Below are 17,743 nucleotides of genomic sequence, written 5' to 3'. Positions count from 1 at the left end.
GAAGGAAAGCCTCAGGCCAGCCAATTACAAGTGGCATATCCTATTTGAATACTTAAAGTTGCATATCTGGCTTTCTCTGGTTGAACTAAAGTTGGAGGCAGGGACAAAAATAGGGAAGCTCTTAGTTACTAATCAAGTCTTGGCCATTTGATACAGAAGTTATTCCATAGCTTCCTAGATTACGAATGATAACAATCTGACATTCTATGAAGTCTGACTCATAACAGCAAGCTTCCAGGCTGCTTAATGTAGGTGAGGAGGTTGGTTTCCTGAGCAGATTGCTAAAAGTTGTGAGTTAGAGTTCTATTTTTCTTTTTTCCTCCTATGTCTCCCCATTCACAATACAGACCAGGCAGTGCCTGAGCTGGGGTGTATATGGAGTAGGTTTACTTTGCTTCAACCACTGTCCACTTGTGTATTCATTCTCTCAATACACATCTCACCTTACAAGAGATAGAAACAAAACGAGAAGGCTGATATTCAAGCTAACTTGGGAGGAAATCTACTGGCATTCTGGCACTGCCAGCTCCCAAGGGGTAACCCTTAAGACTATTAAAAATTATACAAATGGATTCTGTAGAAAAGTTTCCCTGGGAATGGAAATGATGGAGCACTGAAATACAGCATCATCATGATAAGCAGACAGAAATGAGCCAAATGTATGATATAATTTGTGTTCATATTTGAAATCTGTGGCTAACCTGTGAGGATCCCATATGTGAATGCTCCATAGTTCAGGACATAATCTGGTGCACAGTTAAATTGACAATTTTTTTCAAATTGCCAAGAATTCCTGTGAAGCTTATGACAGGCCCATGGAAACACTCCGATGTTATTTACAATTTGTAATCATCAGGAAAATCAAGCACCAGTGCAAACCAACATAAACAAGGAAGAACATTCAATTTCTGCCTAACAAGCATGGGGTCCTGAGTTCAAATCCCAGTACTGCCAAAATAAAAAATTTCAATTTCCCAAACCTGCATATGGCATCAGCCACAGCATGAGATGGCAAATTTAACTGCACACTGGACTTGCTTCTGCTAACCTCATTTTAGTACACATGGCATAATACTTCTTTCCTAGACAAGATCCCCTACAAACATCACTTATCAAGATGAGCAAGTTCCCTCTAACTATTGACATCAAACAGTAATATTCACAAGAACATACAAAATACTGGCAGAGGAAGGTGATTTCCTCTATCATAAGTTTGCTCCTCTACTTTTAACTCTGGAAAATGTTTCTTTTGTTTTGGCTCAAAATTCCAATAATGTTTACTCTCCAGTAGAACCCCCAAGTACTTTCATTCACAAGCCACACTAGCTGCAACTTTCCTACTGTACAAATGAGTCTTCTTAATGGTCCCTGTGGTGCTCACTGCCCTATGATCACTATTTTTGGGAACAGTAGGACTAGCACAAATGCAGGATCCCACATAAGAAATTAAAAAACATACAAATAGGTATGCACAGGAGTTATTTATACCAATTAAACAACCCAATGACTGGAGCTCTTGGCAGAATCTCATCGTACTTATGGCCCATGGTGGTAGATAAATGCATAGCCCCTGATAGCTTATGGGCTGCTGCAGGAGTCTGTGCACTTCAGCATGTCTTGCTGAATGCAGACAATACTCACCAAATATTATACATAGCCAGGAATATGTATCAAAGGGGTCGTAATGTCATTCTATTGACTAAACAGTTGATCAAATCAAATTCTCCTTTTATGGTCTATTCTCCTGTGTTTCTCCCACTAAGTGGGTAGACTGGCTGTGAAAGGGCTTTAAAATCCTAGTTTATCTAGCTAGCATTTGTTGCCCTTAATGCAGAGAAACTAAAGCAGATACCTTAAAGCAACTGAGGCCAATAGGAAAAGGGGACCAGGAACTAGAGAAAAGGTTAGATCAAAAAGAATTAACCTAGAAGGTAACACCCACGCACAGGAAATCAATGTGAGTCAATGCCCTGTATAGCTATCCTTATCTCAACCAGCAAAACCCCTTGTTCCTTCCTATTATTGCTTATACTCTCTCTACAACAAAATTAGAGATAAGGGCAAAATAGTTTCTGCTGGGTATTGAGGGGGGGAGTGGGAGGGGGTGGAGTGGGTGGTAAGGGAGGGGGTGGGGGCAGGGGGGAGAAATGAACCAAGCCTTGTATGCACATATGAATAATAAAAGAAAAATGAAAAAAAAAATCCTAGTTTATGCCCTTAAAGCATTTTTGCTCTATCATTGTCTCCCAAATTAGGCACTACAAAATAATGTACAATTTAAATTGTAAAATAACATGAGGCCAGGGAATGAATTGTTGTGTATGACCCTGAGTTAGCCTCTGTATATTGGTCCTTATGTTGTTTACTTCTTCAAACAGGTGAGATTTGTTAGCTCAAAAACCTGCCAATTTTTGATACAATAATTTGTTTTTAAATATAGCCTGAATAACCAGGTTTTTAGCCACTTAGAGGCTGCCTGCTTTGTATTCCTGTCTGAAACTGTACAATATATTAGCCATAGGTAAGATAAACCGGGGGATAATAAAAAACAAAACTCTACTGCCCTTCAGAGCTCTCTGACCTAGAGATTCCCTGCTGTGCTTCTGAGAGATGTCACATAGATTTATATCTTCGCTGTTTGGTTCTCCTCTCCCCTGGAGTTCCCTTGTCTTTCTCCCTTTCTGGGTAGTAGCTGGCAACCAGCCTCTGGAGGGTCTCAGGCTTTGACAACCCCTCTCCCACTCCGTTGCAAACCTGTCAAAGGGTTAAGTGAAAATCGATGCTACTGCCACCTTGTGGTACTTGATCAGTCTCCAAGTCCCTTGAACTCAGTACAGTTTCACTATTTTAATTCTACATATAATACACAGGAAATTCATATTATTTTTGTTACTGTCGTTATTTTTTCACATTGTCATAATGTATATTTACCCACATATTTACCGTTTCCATCACTGTCCATTTCTTGCATCTCTTCATTCTCCTATGGGAACTTTTCCTTTCACTATTTCATTACCAGTGATCAGTTTACTCAGCTTCGTTTTCTAGAAATGTCTTCCTATTTTTTGAGACAGGATCTTGCTGTGCTGCTGAGGCTAGTCTTGAACTTGTGGAATCAAGGAATCAAATGATCCTTCCACCTCAGCTTCCCAAGTAGCTGGGACTATAGGCCTGCACCACCACACCTTGCTAAATGTCTTTATTGTACCTTTATTTTTGATGGACAATTTCAGCAGGTTTAGAGCTCCATATTGTCAACTTACAAATCATTAAATCCTTTCAGTGACAAAATTGCATGCAATATGAAGTTCACCTCTTTGCATTTCCTTTTTTCCCCCATGAGATCATGACTTTTCAAGACTTGACTTCATTGTTTGGAGATTTCTGCTGCTGTCTTAGTGGTTTTTGATGCCCTTCAGTTTCTTTTCTCAAAATGTCTAGTTGAATTTTGGCAGGCACATTACTTTCAACTACACATTACCAGAAATGGAATTCTTTAATATTATCATAATGATTTATTTATTTATTTTAATACCACAACTTGGCCTCTAATTATTTAGCATTCATATAGTTTTTAGCTCTGCTATCTTAGAAAAGTGAAAACTATTTTAGCTAAATCTTTGCATTATTATCACTTATGATATCCTTAGGATCTATTTCTAGATGTAAAATTGCTAGTTTATAAGGTTTGGACAACTTCAGGATCTTTGGAAATCACTGAACCCTAGTTTAGTTATACTTGCTTCTGAAGCTTAGAAATAAGTTAGACATTTGGTGCCTCCCCCTCTGAATAGGTTCCTTTGCATAATGTCTGCATTGGGCTTTCCCAGATTTATAGGAAGTGGATGCATGGCATATGTGGAACTGCTTCTCCAGTTGGAGACAGATGTGCTGACACACAGCTGAAATCAGTTATTTTCCCACCCAAACAAGTATTAAAAAAGTCTATTTCCATTATTGTGGGAACATTAAGAGCAAGCAGATTATCAATAGAAAATCAACAGTAGTAATCTGTCTTTCTCTCTCTCTCTCTCTCTCTTCCCCACCCCCCAACCTATTTAAAATCAACCTATCTCTGCACTCCACTGTTTGCTTCTTAACTCACTACTTTTGTGCTGCTTTCAATTGAAATGCTTTTCCTTGTCCTTTTGGTAAATACCCACTCATTTATCTTTTAAACACCACAAACTCTATTGAAGTCTTTTCTAGATTGACAGGTAGAACTGACCCTCACCTCAACTGTACTCTGTAAAAACTTCTAGAAAACTTCCCTTCATTGTATCTTTGTCTGAGTCCCACCTTTACATTGTCACCTCCTTGAGGACAAAGAAATTAACTCTACTTCTAGACAGATGATCAGTGTTTGTTGAATGATTGAACTAATGGGTCAGGATTGGATGTGCTCAAAAATGCAAGAAAAACAACAGAGTAAAACAGCATAGATAACAATGATTAATGCTCAGTATCTCAATAAACACGCACAAAAGCTCTATTAAATGGGTAGGTGATTGGGGAATGAGGAGATTAAGCAAATCTTTCAGTTTTAGTGCCTTTCTCAAGGCAGGCTGAGTTCCTGTGTATTGGGTAAGGGCTGGGACTGAGGATAGTAAAACTTTCAATCTTATTACAGGCTTCCTAATTAGGACTAAATACCAGGCCTTCAGATCCTCTAGAAAGAGTTTTTCCTAGCTCACAGTGGTAGGAGAGGAGTTACTAGACTTAAATGAAGAAAATGACAGAAAGGATAGGGGCAGGGATGAGAGCTGCACCTTTCCAGAGACCATGCACATTTTTCTTGAAGCAGTTTTGGGAACGAGGCAAATTCTAAGGATATTAGCTACCTGGCACTTTGTATATAAACCTTCTTCCAATAGATACACTAACTGGGAAAAGCAGTTATTACCTGCATTTTTGTTCCCTGTCTGCTTCTAGCTCCTTGTCTCCCTATACCAAAGCTTCCCTCCCGTCAGGGCGCTTTTGGTGCGAAATCACCACGTCCACTTTTTCAGACCCAAAGGAGGGGCGGGGCTGAGCTGGGCGGGGTCGCCTTGTCGCAGAGCCCGACTGCGCCTGCGCGGACTGCGGCAGAAGGCGGAGTGTGAGAAGCGAGTATACAGACTAGCGTTGACTGTTGGCTAGTACGTATCTTCCTTCTTTTCCACCACTTCTAATTTCGGCTCCAGTGAGTTGCTCAGAACTTTGGTTTTGGCAACAGCAGCAGCATTACCGCTAGCGGCAATTCTGTGCCGAGGCACCTACACACCTTTTTCTGCGGGCCTGTCGGTGTCTGCTCCCACCCGCCGGTCGACAGGACCATGTCGCTGGTAAGCCAGAATTCGCGCCGTCGCCGCCGCCGCAGTGCAAAAGCCACTGCGCACAACAGCAGCTGGGGTGAAATGCAGGCCCCTAACGCCCCCGATCTCCCCGCTGCCATGCCAGACCCAGACGTTCCCCAGGGTCTCAGCGATCCTCAGAATCTCCAGGGCCTCTGCGCCTCTGAGGGCCCAGGCACCTCTGTGCCGCCCTCTGCCTCTGAGGGCTCAAGCGCCTCCGGGCAGCTCACCGTCTCTGAGGGACCGGGCATCAACGTGCCCCCCTCCGGTGAGGGCCCGAGCACCTCCGAGCCGCCCACCCCTGGTGAGGGCTTGAGCACCTCTGTGCCACTCACCGCCTCTGATGGACCCGTCATCAACATGCCGCCCCCCTCCGGTGAGGGCCCGAGCGCCTCCGTGCCATCCACTGCCTCTGAGGGCCTGAGCACCTCTGTGCAGCCCACCTCTGATGAGGGCCCGAGCACCGCTGTGCTGCCCACCGCCTCTGATGGACAGGGCACCTCCGTGCCGTCCCCCTCCGGTGAGGGCCCGAGTACCGCTGGGCCGCCTACCCCTGATGAGGGTCGGAGCACCTCCATGCCGCCCGCCGCTTCTGAGGCACCCGGCACCTGCGCGCTGCCGCTCTGTGTAGAAGGCCAAAGCACCTCAATGCTGCGCATCCCGCAGGAGGGCTCCAGCACTTCCCGGATGCCGGCTGCTGAGGGTCCGAGCACTTCCGGGATGCCCACTGTCTGTGAGAGCCCTGATGCGTTGTTGAGCTCCAGTGCTTCTGCGGATCCCGACTCCTCAGAGTGTTCCATTGCTTTGCCAAGCTCCAGTGTTGCCAAGGCCAAGACCTCTGCTAACTCTGCACGCCCCAAAGGTGCGGAAGGCCCCTTGGAATTCCAGGTCCTGAGAGACCGGGAGAATTCCAACTCCATTACCATTATGGGCCTTGGCACTGCCCAGGTTGCCCTTACCCTGAAGCCCCAGGACCCTATGGAACAGAATGTAGCTGAGTTGTTGCAGTTTCTGCTGGTGAAGGATCAAAGCAAGTACCCTATCAGGGAATCTGAAATGCGGCAATTCATTGTTAAAGAATATCGCAACCAGTTTCCTGAGATCCTAAGACGAACGGCGGCCCACCTGGAGTGCATTTTTAGGTTTGAACTGAGGGAGCTTGACCCTGAGGAGCACACCTACATCTTGCTTAACAAACTGGGACCTGTGCCCTTTGATGGGTTAGAAGACAGCCCAAACGGGCCAAAGATGGGCCTCCTCATGATGATCCTAGGACAGATACTCCTAAATGGCAACCAAGCCAAGGAGGCTGAGATTTGGGAAATGCTCTGGAGGATGGGGGTGCAGCGCGAGAGGAGGCTTTCCATTTTTGGCAACCCAAAGCGACTTCTTTCTGTCGAGTTTGTATGGCAACGCTACTTGGACTACAGGCCAATAACTGACTGTACACCAGTAGAGTACGAGTTTTTCTGGGGCCCCCGATCCCACGTAGAAACCACCAAGATGAAAATTCTGAAGTTCATGGCTAAGATCTACAACAAAGACCCTATGGACTGGCCAGAGCAATACAATGAGGCTCTGGAAGAAGATGCTATTCGAGCTGCTGCTGATGATTGGCCAGCTGTCCCTCACTTTAGGAGGCCCTTTTTTGAAGAAGCTGCTGCAGAGATAGCAATGCATGATTCAGACCTTACTGGCTATCCCTCAAAATATCCCCCACATTCATGGCCTGAGTCAAGACTGGAGAGTAAGTCAAGGAAGTTGGTGCAGTTATTTCTGCTTATGGATTCAACTAAGCTGCCCATACCAAAGAAAGGAATTCTGTACTATATTGGCCGAGAGTGCAGCAAAGTGTTTCCTGACCTCCTGAATCGCGCTGCTCGCACCCTGAACCATGTGTATGGGACAGAACTAGTGGTACTTGATCCCAGGAATCACTCCTACACCTTGTTCAACCGAAGAGAAATGGAAGATACCGAAGAGATCGTAGACAGTCCAAATAGGCCTGGCAACAACTTCCTGATGCAGGTTTTAAGCTTCATCTTTATAATGGGCAACCATGCTAGAGAGTCTGCAGTCTGGGCCTTTCTGAGGGGATTAGGGGTGCAAAATGGGAGAAAGCATGTGATTACCTGTAGGTATTTGAGTCAGCGCTACATAGACAGTTTACGCGTTCCTGACAGTGATCCAGTGCAATATGATTTTGTATGGGGCCCAAGAGCCCGCTTGGAAACCTCCAAGATGAAAGCCCTGCGATATGTGGCCAGAATCCACAGAAAGGATCCACAGGATTGGCCAGAGCAGTACAGAGAGGCAATGGAAGATGAGGCCAATAGAGCTGGTGCTGGGCACCGGCAGTTCCTTGTTCAGAACTTGAGATAAAGAAATGTGCCGCAGAGAGGCCTTGCAAGGCTGGGCGTAGAGCCCAAGTCTCATGTGTTGGGGTTGGGGGGGGTACATATTGTATTTGACATTTGTGTTCCAGGTCCATTATGTCTTCTCATATTTATTTCTTGTTCAGTATCTTGAAAAGTTTCACTTGTTTTAATATTCTGTCCAGTAAAGTAAATGTGACTGACTACTTGCTGTCTCTGTTGTATTTTGGTATAAGAGTTTTGACAGTGTTATAAAATGTTTTGGGAATCATTCCATCTTGCTGCATTATCTGGAAGAGAATATACAGCATATAGCTATAGATAGAGGCTTTTCCTTGAAAGCTTGAAAAACTTCAGTAAAGTGATCTAGCTTCAGATGTTTAAACAAACAAGCAAATATAACAACAATCCCAATAGCATTCTAAGTTGTGGCTGGCCTCCTTTTCTGTCTGCTATTGTGTAAAGAATATTGATGTTTACCTGTATTTGCTTTGCTGTACTAAAATGTAATGAAAAATAAAAGTGTAATAAATCAAGCATAACATTTATTAAATTTCTTTTGTGCAATGAGAACGGTAGTGTATTCTGGTTATACAAGTATACACATATACAGGGTATAGCATCTGCTTTAGAACTCAGGGACTGAGTAGGGTATGGCGAATAATTTAAACCAGCAGTTTTAGTATGATGTATTTAGTGCTATAGTAGAGATTTCTATGGCAATTAAGAGGAGGCACATCAAACCTAATTCCTAGAGTGTTCAAAGTGGTCCTTGGAGAAGATGATGGGTGTGGGGGCCCAGATTGGGTAAACTGATTCAAATCTGGATTAAAATCTTCAGGAGCAGTGGTAGAAAACGAAGTCAAAGATTTAAGGGTGAGGGGTTTTGCATGTCATATACGGTCCCATTAAGATATATGAGTTAGCTTTCTCTGAGTTATACTGTAGTTTTAAAAAAATCTCCACATTTTTGGCTCATTTTGCATCTCTACCAGTCATCTTCATGGTGTCTCTGTGATTCTGTTTATATTGTTTTCATTCTGGCACCTGTACAGGAAATCTGTTCTTGGAGCAGAGGTAAAAGAGCATAGTGGAATGATGTGATAGTTCTTAAAGCTTCTGCTTAAACATACCATAGTATGTTTAAACGCAAGTCACATGACCAAGCTTGCTGTCAATGTGGTGGGAAGTGTCTTACAGGGAGAGACATAGGGACAGGCCTAGTAGAGGAACAGCATATATATCTAATAAAAATTATGTCATGAGAATTTTATTTGTGCTGTTAATGATATGGGAAACTATTGAAGGATTTTGATGTGAGGAATGGGAAGGATATGACTTAATTTTGACAGGATTACTTTGACTCCTACTTGAAAAATAAGGGGTACAGGGAAGGCAGATGCTCTAATTTTAGTATAGTAGTTCTTTCTGAGTGTTCTCATGAAAAGAAGGGTTATTTTTTTCTTTTTCTTTTCTTTTTTAGAGAAACATGGTGTTTTTGCTAATTTAAGATAAAGATAGCTACACAGGTAGATTCCTTGTGTTGTTTCCATGCATATGTGTATTACAACCCCAATTGGTTCATCTCTACCAGTCCTCTTCACTCCTCCCTAGTCCCCTTCGCATGGTAGCCCTGACCAGTTTAAGATTTCTATATTCATTCCTGTAGAGTGAGCACATCAAACCATCCAAGTTTTTTATTTCCTTCCCTTGCCCTATCTCTTCCGTGCACTGCCTCCCCTTAGTGTGACCCATGTCCCATAATATTGCTACATTTGCTTTAGGTCTACAATCTGCATATGAGGGAGAACATGTGGTTTTTGGTCTTCTGAGCCTGACTAACTTCACCTAAGATGATGTTCTCCAGTTCTACCCATTTACCTGTGAATGACAAATTTCATTCTTCTTTGTGGCTGAGTAAAATTCCATTGTGTATAAATGCCATGTTTTCTTAATCAAGAAGGGCTATTTGTCAAACAAAATTAAATTGAAATAAATTGAAGTCAGAGAGCCTATTGCCTTTTTAAAAAAATTATTGAAAATCAAACTCCATGGTATCAAGGTTTAAAGAAATTGTAGCACAGTGGTTAAGATTATGTGGTTTAGAATCATAGTGTTTAGAACAAACCGTGTCTCTCTCTCTCTGATATTTACTAGATGTGAGACCTTGGGCAAGTTCCTTAACTCCTTTACACCTTAGTATCCTCATTTGTAAAATGAGCATAATAATTTTACCTACTTCATAATATTGTGAGGATTAAATGTGTTAACATGTAAAACACAACAGGACTTGACTTGTAATTAGCAATACATAGTGATATTTCAGGTTGATCTTTCCAGAAATAGGACTATGAAGTGAGTTTTCTCTTTCAACTTTTTTATTGGGAAGTAGTTTGGGGTTCAATACCTGTGGGGAAGAAAAGAAAGCAGAAATATACATAGGAAGAACTTGAGAAGTGATTCCACATGGAACTCTGCAGGACCACTCTGCAGAGTCCCAAATTAGGAAAAAGGGGTCAAACTTTTATGCTCCTGTACTGATTAGTCACTGAATGAAGGCAGACTTCTGCTAAGGGCATGCAACGTTGGGAACGTCAATTCTTTTCAGACAGGAGTAATCTGTGAAAAAGATACTCAGCTGCAAACACAACAATTGTTAACACCCTCAAGAGATGGAGGAGCCGGGTGCCAGTGGCTCATATTCGTAATCCTAACTATTCAGGAGGCAGAGATCAGGAGGATCACAGTTTGAAGCCAACCAAAGCAAATAGTTCGTGAGACCCTATCTTGGAATCTTGGAAAAAATCCACAAAAAAGGGCTGGTGAAGTGGCTCAAGGTGTAAGCCCTGAGTTCAAGCCCCAGGACTAGAGAGAGAGAGAGAGAGAGAGAGAGAGAGAGAGAGAGAGGAGAGAGAGATGAGCACTTCAGTCTTGAAGAGTAGGGGCTTCTGAGTCATACATCACAGCATACACTAGTTGTTGCTTCCTTCAACTTCTACAATTTTTGTCTTCTTCTAATTATTATTACTGTTACTGCTATCATCTAAAAGGAAGCTCTTTTTACACAGAGAAGAATCATGTATGAGACTGATTATTGTTGTCATACTTGTACAGTTTTGCTAATGAATGGCTCTGTAATAGTCCCTTTTTGTCTAGTTAAGTAGTCATTTAATCCACTCTAAGTAAACGCTAAAGTTCCAGTTTATAGTATGCAGATGATTACATTTTTCAAACAATGACTCATCAAAATTAGTCAAAAACTATTATTTCCCCCAAACTGGATTTGGATACAGGTTTAAAAGCTGATGTATGCCATCCCTAGCAATAAAGGAAATGCAAATTAAAACCACACTAAGATTCCACCTCACCCCTGTTAGAATAGCCTCATTAGCAACACCACTAACAACAGGTGCTGGCGAGGATGTGGGGAAAAAAGGAACCCTCTTACACTGCTGGTGGGAATGTAAACTAGTACAACCACTCTGGAAAAAAATTTGGAGGCTTCTTAAAAATCTAAACATAGATCTACCATATGATCCAGCAATACCACTCTTGGGGATATATCCAAAACAATGTAACTCAGGTTACTCCAGAGGCACCTGCACACCCATGTTTATTGCAGCACTAGTCACAATAGCCAAGTTATGAAAGCAACCAAGATGCCCCACTACTGATGAATGGATTAAGAAAATGTGGTATTTATACACAATGGAATTTTATGCAGCCCTGAAGAAGAACGAAATGTTATCATTCGCAGCTAAATGGATGGAACTGGAGAACATTATTCTGAGTGAGGTTAGCCTGGCCCAAAAGACCAAAAATCATATGTTCTCCCTCATATGCGGACATTAGATCAAGGGCAAACACAACAATGGGATTGGACTTTGATCACATGATAAAGCAAGAGCACACAAGGGAGGGGTGAGGATAGGTAAGACACCCAAAAAACTAGATAGCAGTTGTTGCCCTCAATGCAGAGAAACTAATGCAGATACTTTAAAACGACTGAGGCCAATAGGAGAAGGGGACCAGGAACTAGAGAAAAGGTTAGATCAAGAAGAATTAACTTAGAAGGTAACACACATGTACAGGAAAGCAATGTGAGTCAACTCCCTGTATAGCTATCCTTATCTCAACCAGCAAAAACCCTTGTTCCTTCCTATTATTGCTTATACTCTCTCTTCAACAAAATCAGAGATAATGGCAAAATAGTTTCTGCCTGGTAGCAAGGGGCTGGGGGGGGGTAAGGGAGGGGGTGGGGGAAGGGGGGAGGAATGACCCAAACATTGTATGCATATATGAATAAAATAAAGTAAAAATAAATAAAAGTTGGTGTATGGAATAGGAAGTATGATTATAGGAATTCAGAGCTGTCATTCCTTGTTAATTAGTTTTATTTATTTATTTATTTTGCACTACTGGGGCTTGAACTCAGGGCCTACACCTGAGCTACTCCACCAGCCCTTTTTTGTGATTTTTTTCTTTTTAAAAATTATTATTATAAATTTTTATTAGGATGTATTCATTATACAAGGGGGGATTCATAGTGACAATTCTAGTGAGAGGCGGGTGGGTGAAGGAAGGAGATTAAGGTGATGGTATATGGTTGATGGACTTCAAATACCTATATGAAACAAAGTTAAGTAACCTCTTGCAATTGCTTTAAGTGGGGTGGGGAGGGGGATGAGGGGGAGAGACGATGGGAGCAATGTAAATAATATACAGTATAAGTCTAATCGATTAGACTCATCCCCCTCCCCACCCCACTTAAAACACACATTTTTGTTATTAATATTTAAGTTGACATTCAAAGGGATGTCAAATGTGTGCTCTCTGTGGGTGTGCTTTACTTTGGTCTATTCAATCCCTTCGAATACTCTCCCTTCCCCCATTTTTCAACAGTTTTCAGTACACATCCTTATATCCTCTACCTTTACATCTTATGGTTTGTGAGATTACTGATGCTCTATCATTCTCTTTTCCTTTCCCTCTTTCCCTGAGTTCCATAGAGTAGTTCCACTGTTAAAAACATGTTCTACATTTGAGTTTGTATATGATCATGCTTGTTTATGTATATATGTTTATCTTTGGATCTATTTTCCCCATATGAGGGAAAACATGCATCTTTTGTGTTTCTGAGCCTGGCTAATTTCACTTAGCATGATGTCTTCCAATTGTATCCATTTACCTTAGAACCCCATGTCATTATTCCTTGTGGTACCTATACCCCATCGTGTATATATATATACCACAATTTCATGATCCATTCATCAGTTGTGGGACATGTGATGGGTTTTTTCGAGATAGGGTTTTGTGAACTATTTTCCTGAGTTGACTTCGAACCGTGATCCTCGTGATCTCTGCCTCCCAAGTAGCTAGGATTTCAGTCGTTCCTGGTTAATTAAGTAGATAGTGGCAAAGTAGTCATTTTCAGATGAAAGGAATATTTTGCTGAGTGAAATAACTTTGTTCTACTTTAATAGATTAAAATATTTCAATGACTAACAGTGAATATAAATCAGATAAGCAAATGGCAGTCATTAGATTTGGATGAAAAGATGTGAAGCAATGAAATACCTAGGTCTCAGATAATCACACAAAATATAAAAACTAAAAGGCTAACAAGAGGGAAAAAGCCAATAGCAAAGCTAGAAAAGGAGACAAACCGTAAGATACCAAGTATTTTTTATCAGGGCAATTTCTAAAATTAAAAAATAAGTAGTGTTTCTACTGCTTCCTTTCTGGGAAGTATTATTGACATTCAATATTTAACTGAAATTATCATCTACTGTGCTCAGTTTTACATGATTACTCTTAGCAGAAGCCAGAGTATCATTTCCAGAAGAAATCAAACTCCCTGAAAGGTGTATAAGTGATATCTCATTTTTATCTCTTGCTATTTATTTCTAAACTCAGTACAATCAAGTTTTTATGCCACTGTATCAGCTGCAAATGACTGCTAAATTGATAAATCCATTGATCACTTCTCAGAAATTGTCTTTTCAGTGGCTTTTGATATAGTCAATATTTTTTCTTTCTTGAAATATTTTACACACATGAAATCATACTCTCCCAATTTTCCTTCTGTTTCTCTGCCTACTGCTTCTCAGTCTCCTTTGCAGTTTCCCTCCTTCTCAAAATTCTAAGAATGCCCCAGGGTTAGTTATTGTAGCAATTCTCCTTTTCTGTTTATACATTCTCCCTAGTTATTCTCATCCATCTAGTTCCTAGATTTAAAAGTGATTTGAGGGACTGGAGGCATGGCTTAAGTGGCAGGGCACCTGCCTAGCAAATGTGAGGCCCTGAGTTCAAACCTCAGTTCTGCCAAAAAAAAAAGTGACTTGATATGGTGGAGGGTCAGAATTTGTATTTCAAGTTTCAGAGTGTGTGTACCTACCCTGAAGTCCTCTCATACCCAACTGATTTCTCAAATTTTTACTTAGATATGTAGTATGCATTAAATTCTAATATGCCCCAGTCTGAGCTCCTGGTATTCACTTCCAAATCTGTTCCTTCTATAAATCCATACATACTCATCTTAATAAATTGTCAGTTCATTCTTGCAATTGTTCAGTGTACACGCTTGGGCACATACTTGATTGATCTTTCATTTCAAGAATATTAGGAAATCCAATATGTCAGCAAATTCTGATGACTGCCTTGAAAATAAACCCAGAATCTGAAAACTCCTGTGGGGGTTCACATCTCACCTGGATATTGCAGTAGGCTCAGAATTTGTCTTCCTAATTCTGACTTTGATCTAGTTGATTTATTCTCAATACAATAGACAGGGATTCTGTAAGATTGTGTATAATTTTTAGGTGTGACTTAAATCTTCCTCTAGTGTGTTATTTTGCTCACAGTATACACCTTAGCCATATAATCTGGCCCACAATTTCTTTCTAACTTCACCTCTCTTATTTGGTCTGCTTCTTGAACAAGTCAGACAAGCTATCATGTCTGGGCCATTTCATTTGCTGTTCTCATTGCACAGAATACTTCAGATATATGCATGGGTTATGAATGAATTTCTTTTATGCTTTTGCTAAAAATACATTTAGTAAGGGTTCTCTATCTGAAATTATAACCTCCCTCCTTGATTTGGTTTTTCTTTCTTGCACATATACTTATCAATCATCAATTTTAAAGAACCAGTGCTTGGCTTTGTTGATATTCTCTATTGTTTGTTTTCTAGTTCATCCATTTCTGCTATTTATTATTTCCATCTTCCTACTTATAGTTGGTTTTAATTTATCTTTTCTCCAGTTTTTTGGCATTAAAGTTTGGGTCATTGTTTTTTAACCTATTGTCTTCAATATATGCTTTTAGAGATAAATTTCTTTCCATCACTGCTTTCTGTAATGTGTCCCACAGATTATATTTTGCTTCTTTACTTATTCATCTTAAAATTTATTCTTATAAATTTAAATTATAAATTTAGATAGAACTATGAATATATAAAATTATCTGTGTACATGTATTAATCCTATGTGAGATATATTTAAGTATTTCAATAAGAAGATATATCTCTCATACTGAATTGCAAGGCTCCTATTCTTTTTTTTCTTCTTCTTTCTCTTTTTAATTAGCATATATAAATTGTACAAAGGGGTTTCATTGTGATATTTCTATGCATATATACAATATACTTTGATTAAATTTGCCCCCTTTATTACTTTCTTTTCCCCCTTACAATTCTCCTTACAATTTTAATTTTCATGCCAATTTTTACGATCTTTTCATAATTGCATGTAATGTACTTTGGTCTCCCACCATCTCCCCACCCTCTTATTTTCTCTTCACCCTCTCTTTTCCCTCTTCTCCCTCCTGCTGGTTCCTGTCCCCCCAAGTAGTCCCTTTTTATGTTCATGTCCCTTTTTTTGTTAAATATTCATTTGCCCTTAAAGCTCCAAATATCCAGGATATGATAAAGAAATACACTTAACTGACAAATAAAATTTTAGTAGTCAGTTTCAGTTGGGTATTTTTTTCATGGAATTAACCATTTGTTTTGACATCATATACACATTTTGAAGAAATGTTTACTTACACTTGTTAAATGATTAACATATGTTAATTTAATTTGGAAAAGTTTTATTAGCATAAATTAATTGTACAAAGAGGTTTCATTTTGACATTTGCATACATGCATATATGCACTGTAATAAAATTTACCCTGTTTATATTGTCCTTTCTTAATCCCCTCCCATGTTCTCTCTCCTTTTTAAAAGTTTTTAGTAGGTTTCATTATGCTATTTTCATATATATGTATGTATATATATAATGATATTTATTATATTCACCCCCTGTTGGCCTCTCCTTTCCCTCTCCCCTCCCTCTGGTCCTCCCCCAATGATGTAATATTATTATTTTAGGTCTAGATTCTGCATAGGAGAGAAGACATGCGATATTTTCTTTTTGAGACTGGCTTGTCTCACTTAACATTATGATCTCCAGTTCTATCCATTTTCCTGCAAATGGCATAGTTTCATTCTTCTTTATTGCTGAATAATACTCCATCATACACATACACACACACATCATTTTCTTTATCCATTCATCTGTTGTTGGGCACCTAGGCTGATTCCATAACTTGTATATTATGAATAAGTGCTGCAGTAAACATGAGTGTAAGACATCTATCCTTTAAGTAAAATTTAAAAGAAGAAATTTAATTGACAAGTTAAAAATTATATATATTTATAGTGTATTATATATTTTTATATATGTATACATTGTGGAATGGCTAAATTAATCCATTTAATATATTCATTTCTCACATACTGTTATGGTTTGAATGTGTCCCCCAAAGTTCATACATTGGAAACTTAATCCCCAAATTTGTATGCTAATGGTATTTGGAGGTAGGGTCTTTGGGAGCTAATTAGGATTAGATGAGGCCATTAGGGTGGAGCCATTATGGGATTAATGGCTTTATAAGAAGAGGAAGAAAGACTTGAGCTTATATGCTCCCTTGCTATCATTGTGTATACCCTCTGCCATGTTTTGGTACAGCCAAAAGCCCTTACCAAGTGCCTACACCTTGATGTTGAATTTTCCAGTCTCTGTAATTACGAGAAATTTTATTTATGTATTTTTTTGTAAATTGTCCAGTCTGTAGTATTCTAAGAGACAAAGTGAACTAAGTCGGAGAGTTGGTACCAGGAATTATGGTTGTTGCTGTAAAAGATATCTGAAAATGTAGGAGCAGCTTTGGAAATGGGCAATGGGTAGGCTCTGGAAGAGTTTGAATGAACAGGCTAGCAAAACCCTAGTTTTCCATAAATGGAGTATTAAGGGTGACTCTGGTCAAGGTTCAGAAGAGAGGTCATTAGCAGAATGCTGTTAGAAATATGGGCAGTAATGCTTGCTTCAGCAGCACATTACTACAATTTGAATGATACAGAGAAGATTAGGATGGCCCCTGTGTAAGAATGACATGCAAATTCATGAAGCACTCCATATTTTTCTGGAGATCATCAAGTTTTCTCTCATATGCAGAAGCTAAATCTAAAGAAAAAAATGAACATGAACATAAAAGGGAACCACTGGTGGGGAGAATATTATTGAAGTACGTGTATGAAAAGTTCATATTGAAACTCATTTAAAAATTGCAAGATAAAAAGGGGGTGGAGGAAGGGAATAAGAAAGAGTAATAGGGCTGTCAGTGTGGCTCAAGTGGTACAGCATCTGCCTAGCAAGTATGAGGCTCTGAGTTCAAACTCCAGTACCACCAAAAAAGTAGGGGGAGGTAGAGTAAAGAAAGTAATTGAAGGGTGAATATGATCATAGTATATTATATGCATGCATGGAAATATCATGATGAAGCCCCTCATATTGTACAATTAGTATGTGCTAATAAAAAAGAAATATGGACAGTAAAGGTCATTCTGATAAGGTCCCAGATGGAAATGAGGAGCAAAGTATTAGAAATTGTAGTAAAAGCCATTCTTGTTATATTGTAGGAAAGACTTGGCTGGATTGTATACATGCCCAAGCACTTTGTGGAGGGCAGAATTAAAGTAGGATGAGTCA

General features: G+C 40.0%; 1 protein-coding gene, 1 non-coding gene and 1 pseudogene across 2 annotated transcripts; 2 read left to right on the top strand and 1 right to left on the bottom strand.

The window, feature by feature from the left end:
* Window positions 1-322: 322 nt before the first annotated feature.
* On the bottom strand, window positions 323-462 carry LOC141420171 (small nucleolar RNA SNORA51; annotated as a pseudogene).
* A 4,625-nt stretch (window positions 463-5,087) lies between these two features.
* Magee1 (MAGE family member E1) lies at window positions 5,088-8,244 on the top strand. The gene has a single exon (XM_020178070.2). It carries the CDS (start codon window positions 5,316-5,318, stop codon window positions 7,713-7,715), a length of 2,400 nt encoding a protein of 799 aa, XP_020033659.1. The 5' UTR covers window positions 5,088-5,315; the 3' UTR covers window positions 7,716-8,244.
* Window positions 8,245-17,072: 8,828 nt separating this feature from the next.
* On the top strand, window positions 17,073-17,177 carry LOC141420045 (U6 spliceosomal RNA). Its single transcript, XR_012444754.1, has one exon. It is a non-coding gene; the product is annotated as a U6 spliceosomal RNA (small nuclear RNA).
* Window positions 17,178-17,743: the final 566 nt, after the last annotated feature.

Source organism: Castor canadensis, chromosome X (genome assembly GCF_047511655.1).
Source record: "Castor canadensis chromosome X, mCasCan1.hap1v2, whole genome shotgun sequence".
NCBI classification, from domain to species: domain Eukaryota; kingdom Metazoa; phylum Chordata; class Mammalia; order Rodentia; family Castoridae; genus Castor; species Castor canadensis.
The sequence above is the reverse complement of the archived record's forward strand: the minus strand, read 5'-3'. Positions and strand labels throughout refer to the sequence as shown.

Coding starts and splice junctions, on each gene's coding strand:
- Magee1 (XM_020178070.2), top strand. CDS start 5,316: ATGTCGCTGGTAAGCCAGAATTCGCGCCGTCGCCGCCGCCGCAGTGCA.